At 31.7% G+C, this 21,934-nt stretch overlaps 6 protein-coding genes and 1 long non-coding RNA gene across 8 annotated transcripts; 4 read left to right on the forward strand and 3 right to left on the reverse strand.

Moving 5' to 3' along the window:
• Window positions 1-5,056: 5,056 nt before the first annotated feature.
• LOC141524883 (uncharacterized) lies at window positions 5,057-6,256 on the forward strand. The gene is made up of 4 exons (XM_074239027.1): window positions 5,057-5,140; window positions 5,351-5,485; window positions 5,551-5,825; window positions 5,919-6,256. The coding sequence occupies exons 1-4, from the start codon at window positions 5,057-5,059 to the stop codon at window positions 6,208-6,210; spliced, it is 786 nt and encodes a 261-aa protein (XP_074095128.1). The 3' UTR covers window positions 6,211-6,256.
• On the reverse strand, window positions 6,098-6,781 carry LOC141524884 (uncharacterized). The gene is made up of 3 exons (XR_012478767.1): window positions 6,695-6,781; window positions 6,248-6,605; window positions 6,098-6,182 (listed from the first exon to the last, which is right to left on the reverse strand). It is a non-coding gene; the product is annotated as an uncharacterized LOC141524884 (long non-coding RNA).
• Window positions 6,782-7,909: 1,128 nt separating this feature from the next.
• LOC141524882 (chitooligosaccharidolytic beta-N-acetylglucosaminidase-like) lies at window positions 7,910-11,121 on the forward strand. The gene is made up of 7 exons (XM_074239026.1): window positions 7,910-8,281; window positions 8,604-8,790; window positions 8,872-9,106; window positions 9,335-9,656; window positions 9,752-10,079; window positions 10,157-10,555; window positions 10,631-11,121. The coding sequence occupies exons 1-7, from the start codon at window positions 8,175-8,177 to the stop codon at window positions 10,874-10,876; spliced, it is 1,824 nt and encodes a 607-aa protein (XP_074095127.1). The 5' UTR covers window positions 7,910-8,174; the 3' UTR covers window positions 10,877-11,121.
• Window positions 11,122-11,540: 419 nt separating this feature from the next.
• LOC141524686 (transmembrane protein 64) lies at window positions 11,541-13,967 on the forward strand. Its single transcript, XM_074238679.1, has 4 exons — window positions 11,541-11,976; window positions 12,321-12,864; window positions 12,946-13,107; window positions 13,304-13,967. The coding sequence occupies exons 2-4, from the start codon at window positions 12,337-12,339 to the stop codon at window positions 13,466-13,468; spliced, it is 855 nt and encodes a 284-aa protein (XP_074094780.1). The 5' UTR covers window positions 11,541-11,976; window positions 12,321-12,336; the 3' UTR covers window positions 13,469-13,967.
• Window positions 13,968-14,195: 228 nt separating this feature from the next.
• Window positions 14,196-16,968, reverse strand: LOC141524682 (alanine--glyoxylate aminotransferase 2, mitochondrial). Of its 2 annotated transcripts, XM_074238675.1 has the most exons (8): window positions 16,836-16,968; window positions 16,672-16,754; window positions 16,433-16,608; window positions 15,928-16,240; window positions 15,646-15,846; window positions 15,163-15,477; window positions 14,836-15,087; window positions 14,196-14,743 (listed from the first exon to the last, which is right to left on the reverse strand). In XM_074238675.1, exons 1-8 carry the CDS (start codon window positions 16,843-16,845, stop codon window positions 14,606-14,608), a joined length of 1,488 nt encoding a protein of 495 aa, XP_074094776.1. In that variant the 5' UTR covers window positions 16,846-16,968; the 3' UTR covers window positions 14,196-14,605. The 2 variants fall into 2 exon arrangements, with proteins under 2 accessions (XP_074094776.1, XP_074094777.1); XM_074238676.1 differs by lacking the exon at window positions 16,836-16,968 and having other exon boundaries at window positions 15,928-16,236.
• A 285-nt stretch (window positions 16,969-17,253) lies between these two features.
• Ecsit (evolutionarily conserved signaling intermediate in Toll pathway, mitochondrial) lies at window positions 17,254-19,170 on the reverse strand. Its single transcript, XM_074238678.1, has 3 exons — window positions 19,019-19,170; window positions 17,916-18,899; window positions 17,254-17,598 (listed from the first exon to the last, which is right to left on the reverse strand). The coding sequence occupies exons 2-3, from the start codon at window positions 18,814-18,816 to the stop codon at window positions 17,300-17,302; spliced, it is 1,200 nt and encodes a 399-aa protein (XP_074094779.1). The 5' UTR covers window positions 18,817-18,899; window positions 19,019-19,170; the 3' UTR covers window positions 17,254-17,299.
• A 115-nt stretch (window positions 19,171-19,285) lies between these two features.
• On the forward strand, window positions 19,286-21,869 carry Srp68 (signal recognition particle 68). The gene is made up of 3 exons (XM_074238674.1): window positions 19,286-19,525; window positions 19,665-20,002; window positions 20,489-21,869. The coding sequence occupies exons 1-3, from the start codon at window positions 19,432-19,434 to the stop codon at window positions 21,773-21,775; spliced, it is 1,719 nt and encodes a 572-aa protein (XP_074094775.1). The 5' UTR covers window positions 19,286-19,431; the 3' UTR covers window positions 21,776-21,869.
• Window positions 21,870-21,934: the final 65 nt, after the last annotated feature.

Below are 21,934 nucleotides of genomic sequence, written 5' to 3' on the forward strand. Positions count from 1 at the left end.
TATGCACATATGAGACTGTCTTCTGCATGTAATAATGATAATGAGGAGCTATGTTGAGATCCCTTTGGCCCGGATCCACGTGTAGTGCCCGGCTGACAAAATCAGAGTGGCATAGGTTAAAAAAAGAAGCCAAGACATGATATGTATATAAATTTTAAATATACATACCTATTTCTGTCAGCACTTATATGTCCGTAGGTTCATATAGTCTTGTTGTACCAGTAGAAAAATAAAAAAGAAAAAAAATATGCCCGGAAGGTGTTGGCGCGTGCAGTTCCGCTCAGTACTTCCGTTAAAAGCCCATATCCAGCTCGGTCGCTCGTTGATACCTCCAACAGCTAGCTACATAGCTAAGCAGTTGGTGAATAAATGTATGAATGTTAGGTAAAATTTATATCTATGTATAAAATAAGTATATATAAATAATAAAGCTATCTCACCGACAGACCTGCTGCTGCTACTGCTACCGCTTCGATAAACAACCAGCGACACGATGATAGAAAACGTTTCCCAAACACTGACTGCTACTCGTTGTCTTTTGTACACCCGTTGAGTTTAGGGACTCATGACACCACCTAAAACGTCCTCCACTCGTCGTACTCGTCGGCTCGGTAATAATGTATTGCAAGAAGAATAGGTGCACTCAGAAGACAACTTTAAAAATTCAAGAAAAAAATTTTATTTTTTTATTTTCTCTATTCTTTTATACTTTTTTTTTTTTGTCTCATTAACTTAACGTTCATGAAAAGAAAATTTTCATTATTATAACAATACTTTTGTGTACATTTTTTATCAAGACGGCCGGGGAGTATTTAAAATAAAATGATTAAAAAAAAATAAATATATGGAAATTTTAATAATTAATAATATAATATAATGAGTTGCCTACTTATATAAATAATTAAAAAAAAAAAAAGCTTTTACATTAATTTTTAATTCAAGTTATACTTACATTAAACGGTAGATGCACTTTAAGAATAGAAAAGGTATTTTGGTCTCAACCAGACAGATTGTGTGTAAAACTGCACTTTTGTGCAAATAAATCAACCAAGACATTTGCCCGGTTCTTTTTCAGCATCTTTGGCATGAGACTACGTAAATATCGTGTCTTGTGCGCTCTTCAAGTCTCCTTATACACTATTTTCTGGACCTCCAAGCTTATTTCCTTTTTTCTTGGTCTCGGGAATAGACTCGGCTCGGCGCTACCCCAGAACTTCTTTCATTTGCATTATTACATGGTAAATGAAACTGAAGAGCCGAAAAAGTGCCCGAGCCTTTTGTCACACGACAATTGTTCACCCGGACCATTTTCATTGATTATACTTTTTTTATTTCTTCTTGGCGGTGTAACCAGCCAATTTTCTTGTTCTGAAAGAAGAAAAGAAAATTACCAAGTTGTTTACTCACATTTTTCATCATATTTAAAATACTCTAAATTTTCTATCCAGTTATAAATAAAATCTTGATGATAATAATAATATAAATATTAATCTCAGTATATATTTGAATGTTGTCGCTTTGTAATTTCATTGGTTTCTCTCTCGTTCTCCGGAAAGAGAATATGTACTGGTACGTAGCTAGTACTAGGTAGATAAAGCAACAACGAAAAATGAACGAATGTTGAGAGACATATTTCTCTCTTCTCTGAATTTATGTATTTCGAGCCCATTGTGAATACTCTATAGCCAAGCAATAACAGCGTTTTCATTATATGCCAACACGCACACAATAATAAAGTACAAAACCGGCATATACACACTGATTCACTTGCTCTTGTTATATTTACATGCATTTATGTACATTCTCTATAAATATACATATACAAATACATTTAAATATACATACATATAACGTAAAAGCAGATAGACTGCGGTCGGAGATTACAAAACATGCCTAGATTAATGTTTTCTCATCCCCCGACTACCCTTTACCACCACCGATGCGTCTCTACCAGCGTCCTCATCCTATCTGCGAGAGGAATTCTCTCACGCTACATCCACAACATTTATCAATTTCTCTTTTGCTCACGTATCAACGCGCCTTTATCATCTTTGTCATCAAGTCATCACACAAGACGCCATAGCATATGTGCGTCACGTGCCAAATAAAACCATAAGCCCACAAAATTTTAAATTACGTCCAACAAAATGCCAGCTACCGGATTCGAACTCTTTCATTAATCTATCCTCCAGAATATCCTCGGTACTGATCGTCATAAATTTGATGGATTAATCTGAAAAGACAATACACTTTGTGAAAATTTTTTTAAATAAAATTGTGTTAGTCTGTAGCCTTACTTACACTACTTATCATCATCATCATCATCATCATCTTTGTTATTATCAGCATCAATTTTAATATATGAGGCTGAAAGTATTAGTTGGCGCATATATATTTGTGTTAAATCTATGCACAGGATTGAAAAAGTCAATTAATCCAGAAGGTTGAATGAATTGGGGCGAAAGAATACGTGTTGGTATATAAAAAAAAAACTGATGTAGAAAACGAGGAAAGAAAAGTGGGAGTGTAACCACCCGCTGATGGATCGGCTAGACAGGACGGTTGAAAAAAAAAAAAGTAGTAGGTTTTCATAGTCAATGGGTATAAGCTATTGTTTAGGTTTAGCGCAATCACAATCGCTGTAAATTAAATCCATGTTCATGACCATGTGTCGCGATATTTTATTTTTAAAAATATATGAGATTAATTGTTTTTTACTCGTAATTATTTCAAGTCAATCAAAGTAAGCACGTGTAGTGTTTATTGTTTCGTTGATTGATTCATAGTCTTCAGCTTTGATGAAGAAAAATTAAAAGAAGAAAATTATTTAATTTTTTTTTTTTTTTTGGTAATTATTGTTGTTAATTATGTTTGGATTACGGAGTTGTAAAATTTAATTTAATCTTGAGGGAATAAGAAAGTAAATGGGCGTGGCTGAAGTAAATTAAACGATTGCAACTCGTACAGCAAAAGCATCAGCGAGGGGGTGAAAGTAAAGAACGGGTATTTCGCGGTGGCGCATTGCAATGGGGTAGTTGTGAGCTTTTGACAAGGGAATTAATAATGTACCAGGGAGAGCGAGAGATACTGGGGCGTTTTGGGGCGGCAACATTGTATTTCTCAATCAATGGCGATCTTGATTCCATTATAACAATAGTGTTGCCAGGGCTTTGATTCATCGTTACCTGGTTTATTCAATAAGTTTAATTTTTTCACCGGATTTTCGGTGACCAATAATTTATCTAGAGACCTAAAAAAAAAATTATTGGTTATTAAAAAAAAAAAAAAATTTTTATTAAAATGTGCAATCTTACCTGGGAATTTATTGCTACCAAACGAATCCGATAAAAGTAATTAGCTTGTAAAATAAAATTTTCCACCAGAGGATTGTAAAAAGGATTTATGTGGTACACAAATTTCTGACAAATGAAATAGTTAGTATGAAGCTCATCAGATTTATATACGGGCTTATGTTAATGTCTGTATCTGTACAGTAAGCTCTCAAAGTTATGCTCATAAAGGAGTACACGAACAAAGTTAAAAATATATGTACGTTATTTACAGAGTTATAGAAATAAAGTCAGAGAGAGAGTCCAGGAAGCAGTGGTGGTAGCGGCGGTCGGAGAGAACCTGCAGACAGAGTCACATAGCCCCAAGCCATGTAATTCATTACTAAAGCAATCTCACCCTGGCTCCAACTCACTCTTCTACCCCCTGTTTCTTCTCTATCTCACTTACTCGCTCTTCTTCTCTCTTTTGCTCTCTCGGTCGTTTCCCTCCGCCCCTGACCCATCAGCCTCCCGCGCCACGTTATAATATAAAAAAAGCCGAATAGAGTAGCGCGCTGACAACAAAACAAACATGAAATACAAAGCCACGTTCTCATAATTAAAAAGATTGCGTTGTGCGCTTCTTCCCCAACCCAACTTTCTCGTCCCACTACAGCCACCTCCTCTGCCGCCTCTACCGCCGCCCCCCATTTTTTACGAATAAACTCAGCTTGTTTTTTTGTCGATGATGACGGGGAACAAAATTTTTATTTACCCCGAGTATGTCTCTATAACTCAACTTCATTTGTATTCACGTCCATTGTCATTTTATTATTATAATTTTTAAAATTAAATTTATTTTCTTAATTTTTATTCTTGATTCTTGATTCTTGATTGCCAGGTTTGAAGATTTACAGCTGATAGCTGATCTTATAATTGTATTCTTCCTCCAAAAAATTAAATTCCATGTGTGACTTTTAAAAAAATTTATTTCTCTGCTTTTTGGTCGTATTTTAAAAAAGAAGATGATAAAAGAAAAGCTTAATGGGGAAGAATTGGAGCCACAATCGAATGGAAATAACTTAACAAAGATATAACGTGGGGAAAATCGTGAAGACAATGATTTGGTATAAGTGGTGATGGTAATGGTAGTAGTAGCGGTGATGATGGTGGTGGTGGTGGTGGTGGTGGTAGTGGTGGTAGTGGTACTGGCTACCCTTGTAAAGTAATTGTAGCACGCGAGCCACCCTCATCCTCATATATTGCTCTCTTTCTCACTTAAACCATATTATATACAAATGATATAACTATGTAGTATTACGTTTGCATGCTCTCAGTACTCATTGTCCTGCTCAGAGTTTTCTTCTCTCTTTCAGATGCTCCAGTAGCAAAGAGGGTGGTAGGCACATCCACCAAGAGAACCGCCTCTGTGGGAAACTCCACCAATGACATACAGCGCAACCCCCGAGCGACCCTTCAACGTCGCGAGGGATGCTGACTATCACTCGAGGGCGCAGATTCGTTCAGTCTCACATCATCACTTGGACCACTAACAAATCTCCTCTGTTTATCAACTCATGTTCTTTCATGCTGAAGTTGATAGAGTTTTGCATTAATTATTTTTGTTTTCTTCTTTACAAGGACTAAAAGTCCGGAAGTTTGAGTTTTAGTTTATATATATATATATATATATATATATATATATATATATATATATATATATATATATATATATATATATTGGCTGTTAGTGTTGAGTGAATTAAACTAAACAAATTATCGCAATTATGGCTGGACCTTATTTATCACCTCTTGGACCACAAGCTGATCTTCTTACCGAGTACATGTTCGGCCGACGGCGTCAGGTCAGTGTACGTTTCTTTTTCATCTTTACTTCAACGTCACTATCATCTTCAATTTAGCAATCAAACTATAAAGTGTTAATAAGTGAATATTTATTATCATTAAAATAAATAATAAAAAGTGAAATATAAATCTGAGTAATAGTTTTACACTTATGATTAAATAAAAATATATAGGCATACTTCTATTTAATTTTTTTACTTCTTTCTCGGACGCAGAGACGCAACCGGACGACGTTTACTCCTCAACAGCTCCAAGAGCTTGAATCTCTCTTCCAGAAGACTCACTATCCTGATGTTTTTTTACGTGAAGAAGTCGCATTGAGAATTTCCCTCTCGGAAGCAAGAGTCCAGGTATATAATTACTAGACAATAAAAATTAATTTTTTTTAAATTAATTACTTACTTTATTTCTTCAGGTGTGGTTCCAAAATCGTCGAGCCAAGTGGAGGAAGCAAGCCCGGCTTCAGCTTCTTCAAGACGCTTGGAGAATGCGTTGTCTAGGATTAGGAAGCGCTGCACCACTTCTTCTTAGACCTCCACCGGCTCCAGGAGTCGAGCGTTCTGATTCCTTAACTCCGCCACCTTCTGCTGGTCTTTCGCCGCCGCAAATAACTTCCGGATCACCGGATAAACTTCCCGATAATCCGAACCATTCAGTCTGTCGAGACTACAGGATCCTGCCACACCATGGGTAATTTATCCTTTCTTCATTAATCATTATGTTTTATGATCTACGGATCAAAATATATCAAGATCTTAATAAGGTGTAATTTTAATTAATTAGGTACCCAGTGAACTGCGATAAATCACCGGAAAGAGTGAAATGTGGCTGTGGCTCACCACCAAGAAGTTCAGAATCTCCAACAGACATCGAAGTCGATTTAGCTCCTCAGGACAGACCCCAAGAATCAGAAATGGATCTTACTATAAAAACACCGATGCCCACGCGTCATCCAGAAATTCCACCGATGTTTCATCATCTTCCAAGTAAACCGCAACATGATCTCAGTCCTGCCACGAGATCCATAGACGAACCACTGGACGTTACCTTAAATGGCAATCGCAATAATAATTAATGGGATTTATCGATTCTTTAGTTTAATATATACTTACACGTATAGTTTTTAATGATTATAACATTTAGCTGATGTGTTTCTGTGATTATTATTATTTTTTTCTACTTCATCTAATTAATTATTATTATTGTTTAAAATATTCGAGTTTTTCTTTTTTTCATTTATATATTTATCTACATAAGATCAAATGTCATGAAGCTCTTGTAAATATTTGCAACTTGCATATCTAATATATATATAATAATATATGTATATCTCTATTATTAAAACACATAATTGCAACGCCGGAACTGTGCTATCATGTAGTTACGTCGTTAATAGAAGTCAAGCAAAGGACATACTGTTGTTAGGTAAATACCAGACGAAGATTCCATTTAATAGTTGATAAAAAAAATCTAAAAAAAGAAAATAAAAAAAAAAGTTAATACTATGTAAAAATAAATAATAAATTATAAGATGAATTTTGAATTAAAAATTAACTTACGTATGTCAATTGTTAAACATTGTTGTATTTTCAGTATTGATATTATATAATTTTTGCAATTCATCAGCATAAATCCAGTTTTAATAATAAGTTTCTGCATTCAGATTAATAGAATTTTATAATTTAAAAAAAATAACTCTTAATAATAATGTGACAGAAGAGGTAATATGCAGATGCGATTATTTCATCAGTACAGTGGGTCAACAGCAGACCAGTGGGTGCAAGAAGATGATGAGAAGAAGAATAATAATAAAATAAAAGTATAATTTTAAGAGAAACAGAAAAGAAAAATAAAAGTCACTGCGGTAGTGGATGTTGTTACACGTTTTGTGCTCTTTCTACTCAACGAAAAGAAGAAAAAGCCAATGAGTGAGAAAGTGAGCTGTAAAGAATAGCATAGAAGGAGAACGAGACAATTGTGACGAGGGTATGAGTCTCCTCCTGGAGACCTTTCAAGTTCAGTTCTCGCGGGACCGGCAACCGCAACTCTCGTACAAAACTTTACACTAGTCGTTCTGGTAAACGCGGTCTTGCGTTACAACACACCAGACACTTAGTTCGCATTACATTAAACATTACCTGCTAAATACAATTTTTATTTATTATCAGTTTCATAATTTTATGTAAATTTTTGGCTCCGATACAAAATTGATTATCAAGATCAATTAAGTCAATAATACATTTAAAAAAAAAATTAATAAATAAATTAAGTGACTTGTGTTTACAATTTCATTATCCAATTATTTTTTTGCTTATTTTTTTTTTATCTTGTGTGCAGATAAATAATAATCAAATTGCAATAAATCAAATTCTTCTTTAAACGCTGATTAATTAGTCTGTGAAATAATAATTAAAAAAAAAATTAATTAATTAAAAAAATAATTATATATATATACTTAACATAAATGAATGTTTTTAAATGATAATATTAATTTTTATATATATATATATATATATATATATATATATATATATATATATGAAATTCTGAAGCATACCAAGTTTATCGGACAGACTCGCTCAAATGTAATCAGCGAACTCGGATAAAAGTTCCCCCATTTGTTCTACACATTGTCACATAGCTAACACAAATAAACCGCGAACAATCAGTTGCCTTGTTCTATGTTTGAGAGAACGAGGAAGAAAGATAGTTAGATACAGAAAGAGTTTACGAGAGAAAGAGAAAGGAAGAAACGAGGATCAGCAGTGGTAGTAGTAGTTGTAATAGTAGTAAAATAATAGTACTAGTAGTAGTAATAGCAACATTTGTGTACAGTAGTATAGTTCCCTTATTCCAAGTTCGATGGTGAACTTCTATTCTAAGTTCAATTACAATCGACAAACCTAACTGGGAGAACCTTTTATTCAAGACCAAACATTGTTTGTCAGTCTATTGTTTTATACCTCTGATTAATCATCAAAGATATACTTCAATTCAACTTTTCTCTATTCTACTTTCATTCACTTCGCAAGCGTCGAAATGAAGTTTATCGTGGCCTGGATCCTTATACTCGTTTCTTCTTCTTGTTTTTCTTATTGTTTTGTTGCTATTCCTGCTGCATCTTCTCCGGGCAGTCATCAAACTAGGTAAGTTATAATTACATTAGCCAATTATTTCAAATAAACAAGAAATACGGTTACAAAAACTATATAAAGAACTTTACTATTAATTACTGTAAGCATTCAGGACACCTGCTGAAGATAATTATACCTTAATACTTACATGAAACCTTGTAATCTTTTGTATTTAAAGCTCATAAAAAATTCTCTTACTTACAAGCATATCAACATCCTGTTTACGAGCATTAACATTCATAACGACCCCTTATTAGTTTTTATCGCTCTTAGTAAAGATTAAACCAATAAAGTGTGATTTTAAAGAAAAAACAAACATTATATCTATGAGCAGCTTTTTCCGAACATTTGAATGTATCAATGACCAATGCCAGCGAACGAACAAACCAATCTCGATCGTTGACCCAGCAGAGCTGAAGCTCAAAGGTCACCATACGACGTTAGCAGCTTGTCGTCTAGTCTGTGGTACACTTGGAGGTCTTTGGCCGATTCCAACGGGACCTATCACCATCGGAAAAAATGTACGATATATTATCATTATCATTGTTGTATTTTTTAAAAATTTTAATAACAATAATTATAATTAATAATTAACTTTGCAGTACTTACTAACGCATCCCAATGAAGTCCGTTTTGGTCTACAAGAAGTTCCTCGATCAACTAGATCATTTTTATCCGAAGCGTTGGACATATTTGTTGGAAATTTAAGATGGATGTGTGGAGAAAACTGCGTAAAAGCTAATTCTTCAGTCAAGGTTCACACAAAAATTATTTCAGAGAGTATTGAACTCGACTGGAGCACAGATGAAGAATATACTCTTCAAATATTTACCAAAGGTTTCCCTATAAATGATAATTATAATACTTGCAATTAATAATAATTATTTTGGTAATTATTTATACAAGTGGGGTCCACCCTATTTAACTAAATATACTAAAATATATACCAATAAAATCAAATAGAAATTTCGTTCAAAAAAAATTAAAATTAAAATAGCTGACCCCACTTGTAAATAATTACTATTTTTAGTAATTTATTGAATAAATTTGTTTTTAAAATTCCAGAAAACAAAATAGATGTTATCGTTACCGCTTCGACGGTTTTTGGAGCTCGTCATGCTCTGGAGACTCTGTCACAGTTGTTTGCACCCATTTTAACGTCGAATGCGCGAGGACTAGTGATAGTTGACCAAGCAAAGATCCAGGACAAACCGATATTCGTTCACCGTGGACTTTTAATAGATACTGCAAGAAATTTTCTATCCGTTCCCGCTATTTTGAGAACTATAGATGGGCTAGCTGCTACCAAGATGAATGTTCTGCACTGGCATGCTACTGACACTCAAAGTTTTCCACTTCACATTAAAAATCGACCACTCATGTCCCAGTAATATATTTATTTCATCTAAAAGCTGCTAATAATATGCAAAAAAAAAGGTGATTATATTTATGAGCTATTGATTGATTTTAATTGTCCAAAAGGTACGGAGCATACTCACCTGAAATGATCTACACCCCAGAAGATTTAAGTTACATAGTAACATACGCCAAGTATCGAGGAGTGAGAATTATTCTAGAATTGGACTCGCCATCTCATGCAGGTGCCGGATGGGAATGGAGCGAAGCAGCAGGACTAGGTGCTCTGGCGGTTTGCATTAACAAGGAACCGTGGAGAGATTTTTGTGTCCAGCCACCATGTGGTCAGCTAAATCCAGTCAATCCTCGTACTCTTGATGTTTTAAAAGATATTTATAGAGACACTCTCGCTCTTTTGGGCACCAGCAGTGTCATTCATCTTGGTGGCGATGAAGTAAGTAATTTATTTAATTATTTTCGTACTATTTTTCTTTGCTTAATTTTTAATAATCAATCTGTAAAAATAACCAGGTGTTTATTAATTGCTGGAATTCAACGCCAGAGATAACAGCTGCGATGCAAGATCGTGGAATGGGAAGAAATATCGATGACTTCTTTAAGCTCTGGAGTGAGTTCCACGCTGAGCAAGTTAAGCTTCTTGATGAAATAAAAGAAGGCAGAATTGACAATGTATTGCTGTGGAGTTCTGCGCTTACATCTCCAGATGTAATTGAAAAGTATCTTGATAAAAAAAGATTTATCATCCAAACCTGGGTTGAGTCAACTTCTGAATTACCCAGCGAACTTTTACAGCGTGGTTACAAACTTATAATGTCGACCAAAGATGCCTGGTACCTAGATCACGGATTCTGGGGTAAAACTCGTTATCATTCATGGCGAGACGCTTACAATAATAGAATCCCAAGAAATGTATGCTTCATTTTTAATTATCTATTAGAATTAAATTGTTTAGTGGTAATTAATCAACTGTTTCTTCAACAACAGGTTGGAGTTCTTGGAGGTGAAGTTTGCATGTGGGGTGAATATGTCAACGAAGGCGGCTTGGACTCTCGTATTTGGCCCAGAGCAGCTGCAGTTGGTGAAAGGTTGTGGAGCGATTCTCATACTCTGAGAACTGAAGACGTAGAACCACGTCTTCAAGCTTTGAGAGAAAGACTGCAAGTACGCCAAATTTATGCCGATGCCATTTCTCCAGCTTGGTGTGCTCAGCACGCTAAAAAGTGTTATTAATTTTTTTTTTTATGTTTTATTTTGGTTAATCACTTTATTTGAATATTCATTCTCAAGTATTATTTGTTGGAAAAATTTATACAAAGTTTTATTGATTTTTTAATAAATTACTTCACTAAATGTTTTATTATCCATCAATATATTTCTTCGTTTTATAAATACAATGACAAGTATAACTAAGTGTCTGACGAATGATGTGTTATATTTTATATTTTGAAATAATAAATATGTTAAATAGAAAGTTAGATTCATTTTATTTATTATAAGTATAAGTATATTATTTAAAACAAACTTAATTTAAAAAGTAATATAATCATTTTAACTAATAATCAGAACAAAAAAATTTGTTCTAAAAAATTATTAAAAAAAAAATAAAAATATTGTGTACAATAAATGACAATAAAATAATTTACGATAATAATAAAGTAAATAACAGAATATAAATAAACGATAATACTTATTCGCAAAAAGGAAGATTCCTTTACTCTACAGTTTGATTTTCTCCAGATGTCAGCACTTGATGGAATTCAAACCATTTTTTCTTTGCTTAAGTTAAATGTATATACACCTAAACACACGTATACATACACGCATCCGTATTACTATTCTTACATGCCTGTACGTGCTGTACGTATAGCTACACAGGCGCGTGCAAATGATGTGTGCATAAATTGTTATTATTGTTTTATATATTTATATATATAGAAATATATTGTGCTATACACATCCAGCTGACATTTGACCACATTTGACAATCGATAGTAATAATCAGAAATAGAGTTTCACCGAGATAGCAATAGCGGGTAATGTTTAATTAATTAAACAAGTCTTCCTTTAGTTAAAAATAGAATCCATATTATTACACTGCACATCAATTTTTTATTGCCTGAAATGTCAGTTATGCTGAGAAACGTCGTAAAGAGAGTTGCTGATAATCACACCCACTATTACGTGTATATATTTTACGTCTAGGTTATATTTTGAAAGTTTATACATAAAAATATGCCGTTATTTTCCTGAATTTATTCATTTTGTGATATTTGCAATAATCAATAGCTATTAAATTGTACAAATACTCTAATGCAAATACTAAAAACCAGGTAATTTTATAATTGTTAATTTTTTTAACGCAATATATCTATGACATTAAAGTTAGCTGTCACTTGACAATTTTTTAATTTTTTTTAACAAATAAATTTGCTCCAAAAAATTATTTTTAAAAAATTGCATTTGTAGTTTTTTAAAATTTCTAAATATCAATTTTTTAAAAAATTTTTTTTTACCATAATTTATTTGTTACAAAAATTCTTAAAGTTAATTTCTATAAATTTTTAATTAAATTTATAATGAAAATTTGTTAAATAAATTTAAAAAGTCATCAAGTGAATGCTAACTTTAATGTCCTAAATTTACATAAAAAATGAACATTTTATTTAAATTTCAGATAAATAAACGAAGAAATGGATATAATAGATATTGAAAGTATTGAATCAAATACACGACCAATTAAAAATTCAACAGTCAGATGCAATTGTGTGAGTTCAAATTCAGTATGTTATATTGTCGTGACAATTGCCACATTGGCTTTCTTGGGAGCTATTGTGTTTATATGCAAAGACTATATTAAAGTATTATTGTATTGGATAGAACATAAGGATATATGGATAATAAGTATTATTGTAATATCACTATTTACAGTAGTTTCCTTTCCTATAGTGATTGGTTACTTATTTTTAATAATCGCAAGTGGTTATTTATTTGGTATTGTCCGTGGTATTGCACTGGTTGTACTCGGCGCTAATTTAGGTATTGCAATTGCACATACGACACTCAGTGCATTATCAACAAAGTTACCAATTGGTGCATTATTAAGAAGTGAAACTGCGCGAGCAATATTAAGAGTTATATCTGGTCCTCAAGCATTTAGAGTTGTACTCTTTGCCAGACTAACTCCAATTCCCTTCGGCCTACAGAATACTATTTTTGCTGTAAGAAACTTCATTTTTTTTTTTTCTTTACTTGTCAATTTATATTTTTTATTTATTAAATGTTGATGATTTTATTTTTAGGTAAGCAATATTAGTGGTTTAAGGTATCACATTGCAAGTGTAATTGGCCTACTACCAGCTCAATTGATTAATGTTTACCTAGGAAGCAGCTTACGGTCCATGCAGGATGTTTTGGAAGATAAATCAACTGCTGCGACGGGTTATATTGTATTTTGTTTTCAAGTAAGTGCAACATTTTATTATTTAATTTTTTTAAATTAATTTTTGTAAAACTAATTGCAGTAAAAAAAATTTTTTTTTTTTTTTTTGAAAAAATTAAATTAAATTATTTATTTATAAATAAATAAATAAATAAATAAATAAAAAATTAATGCTATGTATTAAACGTTAATTATAAATAAATAAAATATCATTCTAGATAATAATTGGAGTATCATTAATGGTCTACGTAGTACAGAAGGCACGAAGAGAACTTCACCTCGCACTTCTTGAAGCTGATCTAGCAGCAATGACTGACAGTTCACATTATCTACATGACACATTACCTGACTCAAAAGGATCTCTTACATCATTGATGGCATGAAAAATTTAATATTATTATTAAACAAGTACGTGATAATTAATAAGAATTGCAAAGTAATATTGCATGAAATTCTGATGATAAGATAAGACTTCGTACTTTCGATGGATTTAAATCGCGACCTATTTTTTTCTAAAAAAAAATATTTTGAATAATATCAAGATTATTTACTTATTAACATGCAATTATAAGCGTGCCAAAATTTATTAACTTTTATTTATAAAATTACTTTGTTTTGTTTTTTATAAAAATCTTTCTCGATTTAAAATCTTCCATTATACAGTTGTTAATTTTTCTAATATATTTTTTGTTTATCTAATTCGTATTACCGGCATTTAAAACTTTGTCATAACCCAGCATATAATTATTAATGAGATATTATTTTTTATTAACTATTACTTAGGTTAGTATTTGATTATTATTAGAGGTAAAATAATAACAAAAATAATTAAACCTGCATCACTCTAACTAATAGTGATTAAAAGCGTGTCATTAAACAAACTGTGTTATTAAAACTCAATAAAATATTCAAATATTTTTAATAATAATTTTGATTAATAAATAATCCGATTTAAATAATTTAAATAATTAAATAATTATTAATTATAATTAAAATAACGTCCTCAATAGTTTATCTATTATATTAATAATAAAAAAAAAATAAATCAAATAATTTTATATATCAACACTTTTACATATTTACTATGAATAAATAAAAATGTTTTTTTCGAATCTACACGAGTCTTCCTTGTGTAAATTCGATTCCAAAATTTTAAAAAAATAATTGAATAATAAATTTATACAATTGTGAATTATATAAACAAATTTGATTGTTTAAATAATAACGTTCTTATTTTTAAGAATAGACAAATCATAATACGGTATTACATGATATGCAGACACTTGTTTTGATAAAATTAGACGTCTTTATTTAATAAAAGTATCTCATAAAAAAATATAGCAATACTTATTGAACAAAAAAAAAATTGTCAAAAACCTTTTTTCATTAACTACTAATGTAATTTAATCATACGAATTGATTGTTATCATTTTTAATGTGATGATTTGTACAAATGTAAAAAGAATATATTATATATATGTATAATATAAAATAAAAAAAAACTTCACAGTTCAATTTAATTAAACAGCCGTGAAATAAACACTTTCTTTGTTCTTTATGTACTTATCTCGATGATTTTCCACCGCTTTTTTAATAATCTCAACTGTGAAATCAGCATCTTCTTTTGTAATGCACATTGGAGGTTTGATTCTCAATATCTAACAAAAAAAAAAAAAAAAAAATTCAATTACATTGATTGACTTAAATATCCTAAACGAAGTCGGAAAATTAATTAACAATGAATCCATACATTTCCATGGGCTCCGCCTTTTCCAATCAGAACACCCATATCTTTGATATCTTCAAAAATGTCCAGTACTTGATCTACTGCCATAGGTTCTCTTGTTTCAACATCAGCTATTAACTCAACTCCAATCATCAGCCCTTTACCACGAATGTCTCCAATTATTGTCGGGTAATCCAGTATTAGAGTACTCAATCGATGGAGTAAATGTGTACCTACTATTAAACAATTTTCCTGAAGCTTTTCTTCTTCAATTATCTAAAAAAAAAAAATAAATTTTTAATTTAATAAATTAAAAATGAAATACAAAATTAGTTTAAAAAAAAAAATCACATCAAGAACAGCGGAACCAACAGCGCATGCAAGTGGATTACCACCAAAAGTATTAACTCTCATAGCCTTATTTAAAACTTCAGCTATTTCTTGTGTAGTAACAACAGCACCTAGAGGAAATCCATTACCAATTGCTTTAGCCATTGTAACAATATCAGGTATAACATCATGTCCTTGAAAGCCCCAAAAATTTTTACCAGTCCTACCAAATCCAGTTTGAACTTCATCAGCGATACAAATACCTCCTTTGCTTCGTACAAAATCATAAACCTTGGATAAATATGTCTTAGGATACTGTACGATACCCCCAATGCCCTGAAAATACATAAATACATAAATACATAAATACATAAATCATTTAAGATAAATAAGACTACAATGAGAACTTTTGTAGTCATTAAAATAAAAAATTATTATTAATCGCTCTTTTAATTAACGACTAATAATACTTTGCCGATAAATCATTCAATTTTATTGACATACTTGGATACTTTCTGCTATGAAAGCGGCTATAGGTTTGCCAGACGGTAGACTATATTTAAAAGCATTTTGCAATTGAGTAAAATAATTATCTGCGGCTTGACAATTATTTCCGACACATTGGCAATTTTTTCCATGAGATACTGGACAATCTCGGCATTGAGAGCCTCCCCACGGTCCTTTATAGACATCAGGATTCATTATCTATAAATTAAAACAGTAGAATAGTTAGATTTTTATGAAATTTACTAAAAAGTGTATTTGCTTAGAACATTTAAATTTTACATGAGTAAATCCAGCAGCTTGAGGCACTGGATACTTGGCAATACTTAATCCAGTAGCTGCTTGCGTTGCTAATGTTCCTCCGTGGTATCCATTCTGCAGTGAAATAATTTCCTGTGCTCCAGTGTAAAGTTTTGCGATTAAAAATGCCAATTCATTGGCCTCTGATCCGCTGTTTACTAAGTAAACGACATTTAATTTTTCAGGCAGTTTTTTTTTTAATTTCTCAACGTACTCATGATACTGGGGGTGCATATAAATTACCGTCGTGTTTCCTAACTTGGATATTTGCTTTGACAGCGCCTCCACAATCTTTCTGAAAATTATAATTTTAAATTAATAAAAATAAATCATACAGAATTTAAAAATAAAAATCCAACAGATTATTATCATTTATTGTTATTATTATTTTAAGTGGCTAAAGAAGATAATACGCAAATAATTTAATACATAATAAAAATAATAATAATAATGGAAGATAAGAAGATCAAACGCTTAATGAACTTACGGATGCGAGTGTCCAACACCTACAGTTACTATTCCAGCGAACATGTCGAGGTAACGACGACCAATATGATCCCATAGCCACTGACCATGACCCTCATGTATAAGGAGGGGTTTTTTATAATAAGGACGTTCGCTTGGTGCAAGTCGCGTCAATTTAACTGTCTCATAGTCAGCGCCCTGTGTAATCAAAAATTTTTTTTACACTTAATAAAAAAATTATTTTATTTTTTAAATACTTACTTGATAAATTGGAGTCTTATATTGACAGTGTGGCAATTCCGGCAATGAACTGTACCATCTTAATTGACTCCAATTGATGATACCTTAAAAATAAATTGATGTTATTTTTAGACATTTTACATCTTTTAAAAATTTACTCCAATTTTATTTAACATAAAACTCACCTCGAGACATTTTAAATTATATAAATAATTTATAATTGAAGTATTTAATTAATTTTAAAAATAATTCCCAATATAATTGGTTGGAAATAAAAATCAATACCGACGATGTGTTATCGATGAATTTCAAAAGTTGAATGGTCTCGCGGGCAACGTTGCCAGATTATATGGATAAAATGAATAAGCGAACTTTATTGTGTATTATTATACATGTTTATATTTTTTGCGCATGTACATTTGTACATACTGATTAAATTGCTCCACGTGATGCGTCGGGCACTGACAAGTGGGAGAAAGTAAAAGTTGTTGACTTAAAAGTATCCTCATAAATAAGTATTATAAGTATTATAAATAAGTATCATAATAACAAAATTATTTAAATTAACATAAAAAATAATAAAAAAATCATTAGTATACAAACTTCTATTGTACTAAAGATTTATTTACAAAAAATACAATTAAACTTTTCAAGTTTCTAATTTAGTTTCATCTGTATCTCCATCAGATACTTTTTTCCGTTCTGGAGCGGGTTCAACTTTTTCATTGTCATTAACCATACTAGTGAATTTAAATAGAATTGGAATTTTTTCTAACGCTGGATTTCGAGGCTGTAAGCACCGGATCCAAGACAGCAATGAATCTTTGGTAGATGTTCCTGTGGCACATATTCCAAGTATTGTTTGCTCATCTTGTTCGTGAATGCTACGATGTAACGCCAGAGCTTGTTTAGATTTTTTCCATAAATTTATATCCAAATTTGAAACATCTACAATAAAAAAAAAATAAATAAATATTGTATATTATTTTTCAATTAAGAGGGAACACCACTGTGACGATCGAAAAAAGAGGTGATTTTTTCTAGTGCTCTACGAGATTGTTGATAACTTTGTAATAATTAAATATTTTTTAATAAAAATTTAGGGTAATAATCTTTAATGTACCCTTAATAAAATAAAAAAAAATCCGATCCCCAAATTCCTTTATTTTCCCTGTCAAAAAAATCCCTGAAAATCGGCTCTTTTTTTCGATCGTCACAGTGGAGTTCCCCCTTAATAAACTAACTAATTTTAATATTTATTTCACCATCAATATCAATATCTTCAACAATTCTTTTTTTTGGCTCTGTATGAAGTATAAAATAGTCAACAGACGCTTTCCAAACCCAAACTCTGAAAGGGCCTTCTACATAAGCGGGTTGATCGCGAGGATGTTGAGAAATCAACTTCTCCTGATCAGGACTAGATGCTGAAATAATCCAAGTTTTATCGATCGAATCTTTAACTTCCTCGGTATCAAAAACCGTAATAGTCGTCTGGACATCGACACTGGCTATTTTTTTAATTGCAAGCATCGCTAATTGAAAATTGTCTGAAGGGAGAGGTCGTGGGTATGGCCAAGGATTTAAGTTTTTAAATTTGCCTTGCCAGTACGCCATCCTTCGGAGTTTTCTTAGAGGCAACCCATGCTGACCAAATACGTTGATGACCATCAGCTCCATTTCTGGATCTGGCATTATACCATTATCCTCCATTTGCTGTAGCAAATCAATAGCGCACTGCTGCTCACGTGGGTAGTGAAACATTTCAGCTTGAAACAAAGTTTTGGAAACAAATCTTCCTTTTGGTAGTGTATCCATCACTGCCTTGTACACTTCTAAATCATCAGCGACTCCAAATTCTTTCATATAACGCAATGCCGCGTATATAAATTGCACATGACCAGTTTTTCGTTCGCCTTCCTTTTGGTACGCGTGCAAAACAGCTAAAAATGTCGATTTTTCTTTTTTACTCTTTATTTTAGCAGTGTCAAATAACGCTATTCTTTTATCCTTCTCTTCCGCATTTACAGAAAAATTATTTATGCTCGTATGAATAAATCTGTTTACAGCTGACGGTTGTTTAAAACTTCTAGAAACTCGAGTATTTTTTATTATAAGTCTTAGACTTGACGAAAATTTCATTGTTGATATTGTTCTGATCCACATTTTGTTTTTTTTAAATAACAATTAAATTTTATAACAATAGTAATAATTAATTATTTAAGAAATTTTTCTGTCATTTTGAAAATCTGTAATAAAAAATTTAAATTAATTTTTAAACATTTTGAGTTTAATAATTTATTTATTTGTTTATAAATATGAAAAATAACCTAAAATAATTTTTTGTAATATTGTTAACAGTACTTACAATTTTGCGCATAGTTATGAAGAAAAAAAAATACAAAAAATTTTTTCAACAAATAATTCAAAATATAATTTATAAACAATAAATTAAATAAGTCTTGAGTTTAAATGCATGTTAGTGACTGTAAGTTGCCATTTTTAATTTTGGTATCGATATTACAGAACTTATTATTTTTTATTGTTGTTATTGTACTGCAGTTGATAACAAAGTTTTCTCAAAATATTTAATTCGGTAAAAAATATAGATCGAGCTCCGGCTAAGTAGCAATAAGTGACACCCGACTTCCACGTTCCACGTAATGAAAAAAAAAAAATATCTAACCTGACTGTTCAATTTTTAAGTGATCAATACTTTGTATTTCGATAAAAATTTTGATACATAAATTTCAGTGACAAAATATAATTTATAAATAAATCATGGTGGTTGCGTCGATAAATCCAGACTATGGAAATAATATGTCTGAAAATGAAGAAGTTAATCCGAAAGAGGAACGAGTTTATTCTTTAGAAAGTATCCTTTTTATTGACAACAATTGTCACTATTAATATTAACATATGTCATTTATTTAAGTTACTTTAATTGTTATTTTTATTTTTATAAATAATTTAGATTAGTCAATAAGTGTTATTCCTTAATGATAAAAATAAAGTTTTGAAAATAATAAAAGATGCTCAGCAACAACATGGTCTTCGTCACGGAGACTATCAGCGTTATCGAGGTTACTGCTCACGTCGTCTTCGCAGACTACGAAAAGTGCTCAAAGTACCCCAGGGTGACCGAAGACATTTCAAGCGAAAAGACGTGACTGCTGCTATTGTCACCGATGACAAATTTCTTCAAGTGCCACTGACGATGGCTGAACGCGCTTGGAGTTATGCTCTGCAATTGAGAATAGAATCTAATACCGAGCCGAGAAAGAAATTTCATTTGATATCCAGACTGCGTAAAGCGGCCACTTATGCCCTGCAGCTTCAAGAATTAATCGAGGTACATAAATAATAATACTGAAGTTAGCAGTCAGCTGTTGATTTTAAAAATTTTTTTAACAAATCAATTACAATAAAAAAATGCTTTTAAAAATTTTCACTTGTAATTTTTATTAATTTTTACATGTGAAAGTTTTTAATTTAATTTTTTTTATAATAATTCAATTGCTGCAAGTATCTAAAAAAATTTTTTTATCTGTCAACTTCAGTGTCATCATAAATAATAGGGTGTACCAAAATGTAACTTCTTACTGTTTTTTTTATATATATATATTTTTATATATATATATATATATATATATATATATATATATATATATATATATATATATATATATATATATATATATATATATATTTTAACCTGGCTAAAAAAATCTTTAAAATAAAAAAGAGGAAGTTACATTTTGGCACATCTTAATAAATAATCATAAGAATCGCTAAAATTTTTGTGTTATAATTTAAAATAATTATTTTTTTATTTTAGAATGTGAATTGTGATGCAAGAACAAAATTGGAGGCTCAAGCTTACGTTGCTTGGATGCAAGGATCGCTGCAATTTGAGCTCCAGCTGTGGAAAGATGCGATGACAAACTTGAAAAAAGCACAAGTCGTCTACGGAGAGCTTGCTTCTGCTTTGCCGGAATCCGAACAAACTATTTATAAGGCTAGAGTTGAAGAGATGGCTCCGAGCTTGAGATACTGCGCTTACAACGTAGGAGACGAGTCGGCAATCGATGATCTTATGCAAATGCGAGGTCAACTGAGCAGTGATTTGATAATGAATTTAGATACTTTGATCGCGCAAACCCAAGTCAAGAAAGCGAATGTTGAAGAAACAACTTGGCGTGGAAAATCCTGCGGAGTTGTTCCATCACATGCTACAGGTTTATTGATTGCTGATTCTCAATTGAATCAAACACTTGCTAAAGCTTCAAGTCATGGGGCTAAGATTACATTTCTTGAGGTTCATCTAATTGATTGCAAAGACGTGCTGGCTTTTATTCGCGATCACTTTAAAAATGAGCTGAAGAATAAGGATGACAAATCACCAGCTCAGCACTTGGTTGCCTATCTGCAGTACATAAAACTTTCGCGGACTTTGGAAAGAAATCTTGTGTTAATTAAAATTGCTGAAGCTTCTGAAAAAGCCAAGCCGCAAGATATTGTTAGACTTTTTGAGGCTGTGCTTCACAATTTGCTGGAAATGTCACAGCTTTTGGATGACGATGAGGAGTATGCACGTGAACAGGAAGCTAAGACTAAGGGCTACCGTGCTTTCAGGTGCTTCTACATGGCTCAGTCAATGGCCAATTTGCAAATGTGGCGTGAAGCTGTTGCACTTTACCAACGATCACTTCATCACGCTCAAGACGCTCTCAAGGATAGTAAATATCTTTCTGAAGACTTGAAGAGTGAATTAGCCAAATTGGAAGGCTCCGTTGAAGGCGCTCAGTGTGCTGTTCATGCGCATAGTATTCTTCAGGACGAAAAGGAGGAAACTGGCGCAGTTAAACAGACCAAAAGCAAGAAACCTCTTTCCGAAAGATTGCATGAGTATCGAGAAGATCCATCGCTTCTTTCTAAACAACCTAATGTCTACAATCTTCCACCACCCATGAAAAGCATTCCTTGTAAACCTTTATTCTTTGATCTTGCATTTAACATGGTTGAGTTTCCAGATTTGTCAGACAAATTGGGTGACCAAGAAAAGAAAAGTCAAGCTGGACTTACTGGGTTTGTTAAAGGTCTATGGGGTTGGGGTAATAAATAATTTTTTCATATTGATTGATGTATCTCTACTTGAATGTCGGATATATTTATAATAATGTATCTTTAAAAGAAATATATCTAAAAGTGTATTACAAGTTGTTTTTTTTTTTTTCCAAGTAAATTCTTAAAATTGTTAAATATAGTCAATACATTAAAAACT

This window comes from Cotesia typhae, unplaced genomic scaffold (genome assembly GCF_013202065.1).
Source record: "Cotesia typhae breed Kobodo isofemale line unplaced genomic scaffold, CoteBio_Ctyphae contig_23, whole genome shotgun sequence".
Classification (NCBI taxonomy): domain Eukaryota; kingdom Metazoa; phylum Arthropoda; class Insecta; order Hymenoptera; family Braconidae; genus Cotesia; species Cotesia typhae.

Excerpts from the sequence above, each read along its gene's own strand:
- LOC141524883 (XM_074239027.1), top strand. The coding sequence starts at position 5,057 with ATGGCTGGACCTTATTTATCACCTCTTGGACCACAAGCTGATCTTCTT. Across the intron at positions 5,141-5,350 it reads GCCGACGGCGTCAGGTCAGT|AGACGCAACCGGACGACGTT; the intron begins GTACGTTTCTTT and ends TCTCGGACGCAG. Across the intron at positions 5,486-5,550 it reads TCTCGGAAGCAAGAGTCCAG|GTGTGGTTCCAAAATCGTCG; the intron begins GTATATAATTAC and ends TTATTTCTTCAG.
- LOC141524686 (XM_074238679.1), top strand. The coding sequence starts at position 12,337 with ATGGATATAATAGATATTGAAAGTATTGAATCAAATACACGACCAATT. Across the intron at positions 12,865-12,945 it reads TACAGAATACTATTTTTGCT|GTAAGCAATATTAGTGGTTT; the intron begins GTAAGAAACTTC and ends TTTTATTTTTAG. Across the intron at positions 13,108-13,303 it reads ATATTGTATTTTGTTTTCAA|ATAATAATTGGAGTATCATT; the intron begins GTAAGTGCAACA and ends ATATCATTCTAG.
- Srp68 (XM_074238674.1), top strand. The coding sequence starts at position 19,432 with ATGGTGGTTGCGTCGATAAATCCAGACTATGGAAATAATATGTCTGAA. Across the intron at positions 19,526-19,664 it reads ACGAGTTTATTCTTTAGAAA|TTTTGAAAATAATAAAAGAT; the intron begins GTATCCTTTTTA and ends ATAAAAATAAAG. Across the intron at positions 20,003-20,488 it reads AGCTTCAAGAATTAATCGAG|AATGTGAATTGTGATGCAAG; the intron begins GTACATAAATAA and ends TTTTTATTTTAG.
- LOC141524682 (XM_074238675.1), bottom strand. Across the intron at positions 15,478-15,645 it reads TCATAGCAGAAAGTATCCAA|GGCATTGGGGGTATCGTACA; the intron begins GTATGTCAATAA and ends ATGTATTTTCAG. Across the intron at positions 14,744-14,835 it reads AAGGCGGAGCCCATGGAAAT|ATATTGAGAATCAAACCTCC; the intron begins GTATGGATTCAT and ends TTTTTTTGTTAG.
- LOC141524882 (XM_074239026.1), top strand. The coding sequence starts at position 8,175 with ATGAAGTTTATCGTGGCCTGGATCCTTATACTCGTTTCTTCTTCTTGT. Across the intron at positions 9,107-9,334 it reads TCTTCAAATATTTACCAAAG|AAAACAAAATAGATGTTATC; the intron begins GTTTCCCTATAA and ends TTAAAATTCCAG. Across the intron at positions 10,556-10,630 it reads ATAATAGAATCCCAAGAAAT|GTTGGAGTTCTTGGAGGTGA; the intron begins GTATGCTTCATT and ends CTTCAACAACAG.
- Ecsit (XM_074238678.1), bottom strand. The coding sequence starts at position 18,816 with ATGTGGATCAGAACAATATCAACAATGAAATTTTCGTCAAGTCTAAGA. Across the intron at positions 17,599-17,915 it reads TGAAGATATTGATATTGATG|ATGTTTCAAATTTGGATATA; the intron begins GTGAAATAAATA and ends TTTTTATTGTAG.